Source organism: Grammomys surdaster, unplaced genomic scaffold, assembly GCF_004785775.1.
Source record: "Grammomys surdaster isolate TR1022 unplaced genomic scaffold, NIH_TR_1.0 140514, whole genome shotgun sequence".
NCBI lineage: Eukaryota > Metazoa > Chordata > Mammalia > Rodentia > Muridae > Grammomys > Grammomys surdaster.
The window spans coordinates 1-11,349 of record NW_021622609.1 but is presented as its reverse complement, the minus strand read 5'-3'; the positions used below and the strand labels follow the sequence as shown (position 1 = coordinate 11,349).

Genomic DNA, 11,349 nt, shown 5'->3' with positions numbered 1-11,349 from the left:
ATATATGATAGACAAGTCAATAGACAGGTGATAGGTGATAGATATTCAGACAGACAGGCAGAGAGATAAATGATAGACAAATCATAGATAGAAGATAGATGATAGATAGATAGATAGATAGATAGATAGAAGATAGATCGATAGATAGATAGATAGATAGATAGATAGATAGATAGATAGATAGATAGAGATAGATGATAGACAAGCAGATACATAGACAGACAGATGGTGTATATTGATATAGATATAGGTATAGACAGACAGACAGACAGATAGATGGATAGATAGGAATAACTCTAAATAAGTGTCTTAATCAGGATCATTACTGTTGTAATCGAACATCATGACCAAAATCAACTTGAAGAGACGATTTTACTTATTTGATTATTTATTTGGCTTACATACTAAATCACAGTTCATTGATGGAATGCATGGCAGGAGCTCAAACTTAGCAGGAACCTGAAATCAGTTGTATTGCAGAGTTCATAGAGGACTGCTTATGGCTTGTTCCTAACATCTTGCTCAACTTGCTTTTTTTTTTTCCTTTTAATTTTGTAGAAAAATTCTTACATAAAATATCCAGGCGACAATTTCCTCTTCCGCTACTCTACCCAGTACCTCCTCACATCCCATACCATCCAAATCTACACACTTTCTGTTTTACAAGTGAACAAGTTTGCTTCTAAGGGATAATAATAAAGTAAAACAAAACTAACATATCAGTATAGAACAAAACAAAGAAACATAAGTAAAAGATACCAAAAACAAAAAATTGACACAGGAAACAAATTTAGATGTGGAGTATATTATCTGTAGAATAAAGCAGAAAGAATATGAGAGCCAGTAGGAATGAAAGACACCAAGGAAGAAATACATTTAGATACAACAGGACTAAGGCACATGTAAATTTAGAGATGGTGGAAGCATGAACAGAGACGGCATAGGTCTAAGCCAGATGTAGTCACAGTGGAAAAGGGATAAATAGATACAAACTCCCATCCTTAAGCTAGAAACTATTTTCAACAGAGGAGCAAACACAAATGAAAAGTTATTTTTCTACAGAAGAGTCTTACAGGGTATAGGAACCACACTTATGGGCAGGTTCTATGTCTAGCAACAAATAGTTAATGCAAACAAGCTCAATAGAATTTATGGAGGTTTTATGTCTCATAATATTTTATCTGGGTCTTTTATTCCCTTATAGGCTTTTAGCTCTGGCTTATATATCATTTCCATTTTTTTGTTTTGTTTTGAGCTTATATAGGGTTTCTATGAATGCAAATGCTTGTGTCTCTGTGTTCATATGTGTTTCTTGAACTTTTCTTTGCATCTTTCTGTTGTTGTTGTTGTTTTTGATTTGTTTACTTTGTGCTATTCTGGTTTGTTTGTTTTCATTTTTTTTATATCAGTTTGTTTTTTATTGAGAGGTACCAACAAAAGTACCTTGGTTTTAGGGGGGGGGTTGAGAGTTAGAGAGATTCTGCAAGGAATTAGTGGAAGAGAGACTGTAGTCAGAACACATTATATGGAAAAACCTATTTTCTGCAAAATGTTACATGCAACTCACATGAAAGGAAACTTTGACATAAAACAAATGCAAATCTCACAAAGTTACAATATTTATAATTAAATAAATGGAACTCTAAAAATCATCCTGAGTGATGTGACAAAATACTGTATGTTTTATATTTTGTGTGAATGCTAACTTTTAAACCTTTGATATGCACAATTCAACTCATGTAACCATAAAAGTTAAGTAAGGAACTGGGGGAAAGGAGATCTCAAAGAAAGGCAAAGATTATATACATTTATGGTGAGGTGGAGGAAGACTAGAGTGAGAAGGGTAGATGTGTAGAGGGATGGAGAAGAAGAATAGATAGTGAATACAGGGAGGAACAACTAACACTAAAGGCCATCTGAGGAGCCATACGGAACCTACTACTCAAGAAACTTCCTAAATTATATGCTCATATAAAAGAAATCTAAATGGAATCACCATATAACAGAGGAGACAATTCCCCAACTAGATGACTTTTTATCTCAAATAAACCTCCAGTCCCAGAAATGGGTTAAATCTAGTTGAATTATTGACCAAAGGTGACACAGGGAGACTCAACAACTCAGGCTATTACCAATGCATTTGCTTAGTCTACAAACTGATGGTATGGGCATAGTGATGAGGAAGATACCTACATAACTCAAAGAATATCAAAAAGTAATGCCTATCTAGAGCCTTCACTGCTGCGGACAGGTAGTCATGGTACTGGAAGATATTCTGCCTACTCTGCACACTACTAGAGGAGAAAGATAGACATTATGACAGCTACAAGCCATGTTATTTAGAAAAGTGGACTGCCTTCAAGATATGTTGATGCAATAGTGATACAAATAATGTAGGAGTTAAAAGCTACTACCTACTTGTTTATAAGGCCCACTCCACAAGACAAAGCTCATGCCAGACAGAGCTTAGATGGCTTAGAACATTAGACTTAGTATGGTATGGGCCTGGAGGAAGCCAAATGTTAAAGAAACATAGCAATAACATGACTTATAATGCCATTTTGCTATACTCATGAATGGTGCTACTATTAGACATCATCAGAGAAGATACTTTCTGCTGTAGATAGAAACTAACACAGAGACCCTGAACTGGGTAATATGCAGAGTGAGAAATACTCAAACCCCTCCTCCAAGAGTAAAATGAGCTAGGGGCAAAAGATGCAGAAAGATTATGAGAGCCAAGCAGAATTGATGACTCCAAAGAAAACATGTCCTCTAGAGACAAAAAGAGTTGCAGGGGTGAAAAGCATGGTCAGAATATGGAGCATACCTTTATAAAAAAGCAGGCCACCCAGAGATATCAACCAAACACTGCACAACAAGTTACAATAAGACTAGTCACAAACACTCATATTGAGGCTGGACAAGGCAATGCAGTAGGAGAAAAGTGATCCCATGTGCAGGCAAAAGAGACAGATATACTCTCTTACTCTTAGGAGTCCTATAGGAACACCAAGCTACACAACTATAAGATGTATGTAGAGGACCTAACTCATATTCATACTGCCTCCCTGATTGTCCCTTCAGTCTCTATAAGCCTCTATGATTCCTTATTATTTGATTCCATGAGCCATGTTCTCCTGATGTCCTCAACCCCTCTGGCTCTTATATTCTTTCTTTTCCCTCTATTGCATGTCCCCGAGCTCCACCAAATGTTTGGCTGTAGGTTTCTGCATCTGTTCCCATCAGCTGATAGAGTAAGCCTCTCTGGTGATGACTGAGCTAGTCATTGATGTATGAGTATAGTAGAATATCATTAGGAATCATTTAACTGAATTTCTCCTCAGTCGGACAGATTTGCTTCCATCCAGGAACTGTGTGCTGTCAAGTCTCTGGTCCTTAGTCATCAAGAAAGGGTCAGGCACTAGCTTTCTCTCCTGGCATGGGCTTCAAGTTGAAGTCATTTGATGGTCATTCTCATGAGTTCTGAGCTACCATTACCCTAGCCAATCTTACAAGCAGGGAAAATTGTAGGTTGAAAGTTGTTTGGCTTGGTTAATGTCACAATCCAATAACTGGAAGTCTTACCTGATTACAGAAGATGGCCAGTTCAGACTCGGTATCCCCCATTTCAAGGATCATTCTCTAGAGTTACTCTTGTATATTATAAAGAGTTTCTAATGCACTAAATATCAGATCCCCCAAATAATCACCAATTCCAGTAGTCTCTACCAGTCTTCTCTCCATTCAACCCCTGATCCCTTCTTTTCCCATCCCTACTTATGCCTACTCCACCTCCAAATTCTATTCTATTTGCCATTTCTAGGATGAACCATTTGTCCTTATTGAGACTTCTTTATAACTTAGCCTTTCTGAGTCCGTGTATTGTAGTATGATTATTCATTACTTAAGAGCTAATATCCACTTACAAGTGAATATATACTACCTTTGTCTTTCTGAGTCTGGGTTACCTTATTCAGGAAATTATTTTCTATTTACATTCATTTGCCTGCAAATTTAATGCTGTCTTTTTTTTAATCACTTGAGTAATGCTCAATGGTGTAAATGTAGGGTTTTTTTTTTTAATATATTGTTCAGTTGAGGTACACTTAGGTTGATTCTACTTCCTGAAATTTACGAATAAAGCTGTTATGACCATAGTTGAGCATATGTCCTTATGGAAGATTGGAGCATCTCTTGGGTATACACCCAGAAGATTTTTACTGGGTCTTGAGGTAGATCAACTCAAATTTTCTGAAGAAACACGGTATTGGGTTCCAGAGTGACTACAGGAATTCATTCCCATCAGCAATGGAGGAGTGTTCCCGTTACTCTACATCTTCACTAGAATGGGCTGTTATTGTGTTTTTAATTTTAGCCAATTTGACAGATATAAGATAGAGATTCAAAGTAGTTTTGATTTGCATTTCCCTGGTGACTGACACTGAATAAGTGTTTCTCAGCCATTTGAGGTTTCTCTAATGAGAATTTTTTGTTTAGATCTGTACCCCATTTTTAAATTGGAATATTTTGTTTGTTGCTGTCTAGGTGTCTAGTTTCTTAAGAGCTTTTTTTTTGAAAAGAAGAAACACAGTGGTTTATTTGCAAATCTCATGGTTGCCACAGTGGGAAATCCCAAACAATCCAATCACCAAGCCAAAATTATCCCCCCAAAACTAAGTTCAGTTCAGGAAATTTTCAAGGTAAAAAAATCAACACACCAAAATTAACTACAATTCTGCATATTAGTAAATACAGAGAATCAATTTGGTAATGAAATGCCCTAATGTATTCTTTGAAGCATGAGACCTGTAAGTGTTAATATTAAAAAGGCATGTGGGTTAACATTTTTAAAATACTCATGGATAGATTAAAAATTCTAAGAAAATACAGATATTCTTTGTTTTCTGATTAGAAAAATCAGCAAAGGAAACCATCAATTATATTAAAATTGTTATAAGGACTTAATGACTTTTTGTGTTAAAAACTCAACAAGATCATTGATAGATAGAGACAATATTATTCTGAAATTTATATGCAAATATAGATACCAAAAGAGCTGAAACATGTTTGAAGTATAAGAATAAATTGAAAGACTTACCTCACCTAATATTAAGATCTGGGTATCTATAATAATCAATCTGGTATTATATTGACAGAAAGATAAATGCACAGGTCAGTGGAACAGAATGTGGATGAAAATCAAACAAATATTCACACACACACATACACACACACACACACGTTTTTTAAAAGGGGAAATTTAAAAAAGAAATTCAGTGTAAGAAAGATAAACTTTCCACATAAAACTTTTGTACTACAAATGCAAATGACCATGTCACAAAAACGCAAATACAATCTAGGAGAAAATATAGAATACAAAGTTTGGAGAAGAGGGTTACAATTTGGCCCAACTAGGAGTTGCAGAGGTTGAATATCTCTCCTACTGTGCATGTAGCCTACTTAAAATGCATAGCAAGACAAAGACAAAGATTTATGTAAATATAATGATGTAAAGTTAGCTGTGAGACAAAGTAAAGAATTCTCCTCTAGGAGGTGACCAGGGTCCCAGGTTATTCCATTGTTTTGTTATGTGCTACAGAGACAGTTTTTACTGAAGTTTGAGAAAAATGGAGAGTTCGGATCTCCAAATTTAAAAGGAGCAAACAGTCTCTCAAGCTTTATGGGTTGGGATAAATAAGGTCACCCCTAGTTCTTCACCTAGCTTGAAAGAGTTCCTTGCCTCTGGTTGTATTTCTTTGATAGGTGTAGAATCTTCTGTATTTTTCCCCTTCTGGAGTTCAACTTCAAGCTATGGCTCCTGCATGTATGTTAAGCACATAAGATATTAAGGGACAGGTGCTGAATGAAACTGAACAGGGAAGGTGGAAGAACAAATGTTTCTCTTCAGAAACTTTCCTCCTCTGTTAGAGTTTTAGCAGGTTAATAGGGAATATACAATGACATCAGGAGTTTACGTAAGACCTTGGTCAATATAAGATATCCCTTTATCCAACAAGGCTTTATATTAGAAACAGTTTCAGTGGAACATATTTTTTTTCAACTAGGGCTACAGTGAAATATCATGATTAGTTGCAAGTATGTAGAGAACTGAATCTCTAATGTGGTAGAGGAATATGAGAGTAATGGAAATAAAGTAAAATCAGGCCACATTACAGATCATATCTAGCACAATATCAAAGACAGATTTCTTTCCTTAATTTTGAATTCAGAGTATTCAAAGAAGAAACACCATTACCCAGTGTTTTCTTTATCTGGTGATGCACATTATTCAGTTTGCTGTTGGAAGGACTTCCCATTTTTCATATACTTCCTATTTCCAAATATTTATGTTAGAAATGCTATACAGTCAACGTAAATGAATAATTTTGCAAGTTACTTTGTTTATCATGTGGTATAAATTTTACAAGATGATGTTACTGTAAGAAAAAATTAACTTAGTACAAAAGAGAACTTTCTTGCAATCTTTCCAATTAACTATTCTATAATTTTAATAACCAATATCATAATCAACAGAAATCTCTATTTTGTTTATTTCTAAAATGCATTCACTTTTGATTTTCTTTTATTCCCATAAAATGTTATATTTCCATGCATGAGGAAATAATGCTTACCATAAAAAGAAAAATAAAAGCTAAATTTTACTTTGTTAAGCACTTTCGACTAATCACTTTGTCCATGGCATCTTTGACATCCTTGTTCCTCAGACTGTAGATCATGGGATTCAGCATGGGGATCACTGTGGTATAGAACACAGCCACCATCTTTCCTTGCTCCACTGACTCCTCAGTGGGTCGTCTGAGATACATGAATATGAGAGTGCCATAAAATATTACAACAGCTGTGAGATGAGACCCACAGGTGGAAAATGCCTTGCGCCTGCCTTCCGCTGAGCGCATTCTGAGAATGGCAATGAGAATGAACAGGTAGGAGATGATGACTACAGAAAGAGAATAGGTGAAGTTAATGCCTGCAAGTATAATCATTGTATATTCTTTCACAAAAGTCCCTGCACAGGCCATCTTGATGAGGGGTGGGTCTGCACAGTAGAAGTGGTTGATCTCAGTTTTCCCACAGAAGTACAAGCCATATGTCCATAAGGTTGCAGCCAGACTAGTCAGAAACCCATATATGTAGGGGAAAGAAATAAGTCGAATGCAAACCACCCTGGACATTTTGCTGCCATAGAGCAGAGGCTTTCCAATGGCCATGTACCTGTCAAAGGCCATGACAGAAAGAATGAAGATTTCTACATGAACAAGAGCAATGAAGAAGAAGCATTGTACCAAGCAGCCAGCATAAGAAATTGTTTTTGTCTTTGACAGCAAGTTTTCCAGCATTTTAGGAGTGACGTTGGAAGAAAACCACACATCAATAAATGACAAATGGCTCAGGAAAAAGTACATTGGGCTGCTCAGCTGTGGACTGATCTTAATTAATATCATCATGCCAATATTCCCCACCATGGTAAATATATAGACCATGAGAAAAATGACAAAGAAGAGAACTTGCAATTCCTTTCTGCTGGTTAAGCCCAAAAGAACAAATTCAGTCACATCTGTGAAATTGAGCATCTTTTCACTTCTGCTAATATGAATTATAAAAGTCTGCAAAACTAAAATGAAATAAATAAATTAGACCTATCAATGTACAGAACTCTTCCTAAACAGAATATTTTCTATATTAAAGTCTAATTTTTAAGATGACTGACAGTGTTTTACATATCAAGATATTTTGCAAATTTATCCTAAAATGTAGTAACACTACCACTAATACATAATAATCATAGTGAGAATAAACAGTTTCCATAAAACAATTCAAATGTCACATTTTATTTCTTCTCTAAGGGAACATAAATCACACTCTTGTAGCCCATGAATGCTTTATACTTATAGTTTGTATCTAACGGTGAACTTGAATTTTGGATCATCTTTCCTCCACTGCCCATGTGCTTTAGTCACAGGCATGTTTATCCAGTACTGAGCTACAATTTATATTTCTAAAGAAATGGTGGAAACATAGCTATTGTTCCTTATATTTTGGAAGACAAAATTCTGTAGTTCTTTTGTTCAGTAGTAGGAGGAGACTTTAAATTGTCTTAGACTTCCTATAGAGGTTCTATCAACCTAACAGAGTTACAGGACAGAGAGCTGGACAGAAAAGAATGCCATTGCATTTATTCTTCCTGTTTAACTGACAAACTTGTATAATGCATAGATACATACATGCACATATACAACCTTACAAAGCCAGTATATCAGTGAAGGTAGTCCACTAAAACAATAGATGTTCTCATTCTACAAAACGCAGTATCAGTTTTATCTATTAAGAACTTGAAGCATCTTTTAAATAGGGTGCTAAGTGGAATAATGAACTCATACTACTTTCTGATGAATAAATACCATGTGCAAAACAAGTGTTACTTCCACAAATCTATTATAACTGGTAGCATTATACTTTCTCGAATATCATTTTGTTGGATTCTCACTAGTCCTCACTAGTCACTAGTTAACCTGAAAAGAAAAAGTTCAAAGCAAGAAAGAGAGAAAATTTCATATTTAAAGCAAAATATACAGACCCTCATCTACAATAATACCAATTGCTTTTCACTAACTCAATTTAGGAAGAAATTATACTCAATGATACTGGAAAAGGCTACTAACTAAAATTACTCAAAATAACTCAATATGACTCTAGGTTGTTGGACTAATTACCAATTAAGATCTAAACTAGTGATAAGTGGTCAAATGGTTTAATTAAAAATTAAGTAAAAAGTAACAATATGCATTAAGCCATCTAAAATCTAAATAAGCTACTTTACATTATATGACGCAGAGTATTTGTCTACAAAGCAGAGTTCTGTGTTGACTCCTAGCAACATATAAACTGGAAAGGTGATAAAGCTTGTAATCCCAGTACTCAAATGGTATATAACACACGGATCTCTGGGTTTCAGTGTCACCTGTAGCTGCATAGTGAGCTCTAATTCATCCTGGGCTATATGAAACCTTGTTGAAAAATACAAAAACAAATTGAAATAAATGACTAAAATAAATAATTGTCTTAGAATATAGGTTTTATTTATCATAAAATCTGTGAGAATATAATAAAAAATTCTTTAAATTTGAGGAACAATTATGAACAGTGATTGTTTATAAATCTGCAGATCATCTATCCTCCTATTTATTATAGTATAAGTGCTTCGTGTGTGAGTTTCAATACTTATTTAAATATTGGTAATAGAACTCATGCTTGAAAAGTATGATCTGATTATGGGGTGCCACGGATGACCTGACCCAACATGAACAAAAATAAAAATATATGTGGTGGTTTTACTTGACAAAAGTTTAATTCAGAAAAACCAGAGAGACTGTTCATCAGGAGATAGAAAAAAACAGCGAATAAAGAGATGTTATAATGGTTTTATGATCATAGGAGTATGACATCTGTGAATAAGTAGAAAGCACTTGAAGATTATTTAACTGAATTAATCATCATTTAAAGACAAAACCAAATTTAAATATATAAAACTATCTCAAAGCAAATTATCAGTATTGTGAGAATTTATTTTCCAAATCAGGTATGGAGCAACAATGTATATTCTACTTGAAGGGTCTATGTCTGCTGACAGATCTTCACTGAGTCCACGTTACATATCGTATTTTTTAGTTTGGGCATGGTTTATGTTAGGTCTGCTTTGATTAAATTTCTCTGTTCTTCAATATGTTACTAAATTAATAATTTACAATATTTCAATCAGTATGACTTAATAATATAAATAATAAGGTATATTTGTTCAAACATTTCTTATAAGTAAAATAAACATAATTACTAAATGCAACACCACAATAAAAGGTAAGTATAAAATTCCATGAGTCCTGGGAATCTATGCATCATTGTTTCTAGCCATTTTATACATAACGTGTCTAAACTATGTCTATAATGAATAAAGATAAATGAAATTAAGATATACATTTATTTGATCTACCCATTTGTTACCAACCTGAGTGTGAACAGAAATATTTCAGTAGAATTTCATATATAAAAACTGAGCACTATGTATGCAGGTATTAAGCAACATGGCAAATAACTTAAGCCTACAAGGCTTATAGAATGCTTCCTTATACGTCTTCCTTGCATAAATGGATCAACTTAAAATATCCCCCTAGGATTGACCCAGGGGAAAGAAATCCCTTGAGGGAAAGTAATCTCATTCCTTTTTTAATAGCAGTTTGACATGCATTTATTTTCCCCAAAGTTCCAATTATTTTGAATGTTTTCCTAAATTCTGTTTTGGTATTATAACCAATTATGTGGCTGAAGAATTTGCAAATAATAACAGATTATTTATCTCAGATTTCTAGTGGCTCTGAGCACCAAAACAAGAAGTTGCATCTGAACAGTCTTGCGCTCTGAAGACCCTACACATTGACCCTAATGCCACATTTGTCATGAATACAGAAGAGAGAAATAAAAGAAACAGAGCCAAACTCACCTTTATAAGATAGCTACTCTGTAGAAGGTTCATTGACAAACAAATTTGTGAGTGGATGGTTCAGTTCACAAACTTATCATTCATGACACATTCAGATCCAAGCAATCCTACCTGGTCCCACCGTTTACCACATAAGAACATGATTTACATATGAAATATCCAGATGAATCATGAGGTGGAGATTTCACCCTCATAGGTGGTTCTGAAATTCAAACAAAATACACTACGAGGTTAAGTCTATATTCTTTCATGGCATTAGCAAACTATATACAACTATTCTTTTCAGGCTATGACATTCATATACTCAGTGAAATATGATTGATATATTGTTATCCTTGATTAAATCTACTGAATATGAAGGATGGGATGATAGGTCAATCTATAAGAGAGCTTTTTGCAGAAGCATAAGGATCTGAGTTCCAATCTCCGTGTTAAAGGCCAGGAATTACCCACTCTACAACTATAACCCTATTCGATGGGGAACATGGGGGTGGATGTCAATAAAACTTCCTATCCACTAACTTATACAGCTCTTAGTTTCAGTGAGAAACCTTGTTTATATTGAATAAAATTTGGATAGGGCATGGCTCAACAGCCAAGAGGCCTTTCCTATCTTTCAGAAGATACGAGTTTGTTTCTCACCACCTGTGTTACATGGCTACAACCACTTGTAACTCAGGCTCCATTAAATTCATTGCTTTCTTCCAGACTTTATAGGTACACAGACACACACACCTACCCACCCACCATCCCAAAACATACACTTACACATACACATACACATACACATACACATACACACACACACACACACACACACACACACACACACA

At 34.8% G+C, this 11,349-nt stretch overlaps 1 protein-coding gene across 1 annotated transcript; it reads right to left on the bottom strand.

Moving 5' to 3' along the window:
- Window positions 1–6,662: 6,662 nt before the first annotated feature.
- LOC114615759 (olfactory receptor 5M3) lies at window positions 6,663–7,607 on the bottom strand. The gene has a single exon (XM_028761401.1). The coding sequence runs from the start codon at window positions 7,593–7,595 to the stop codon at window positions 6,663–6,665; it is 933 nt and encodes a 310-aa protein (XP_028617234.1). The 5' UTR covers window positions 7,596–7,607.
- Between the last annotated feature and the right edge of the window lie 3,742 nt (window positions 7,608–11,349).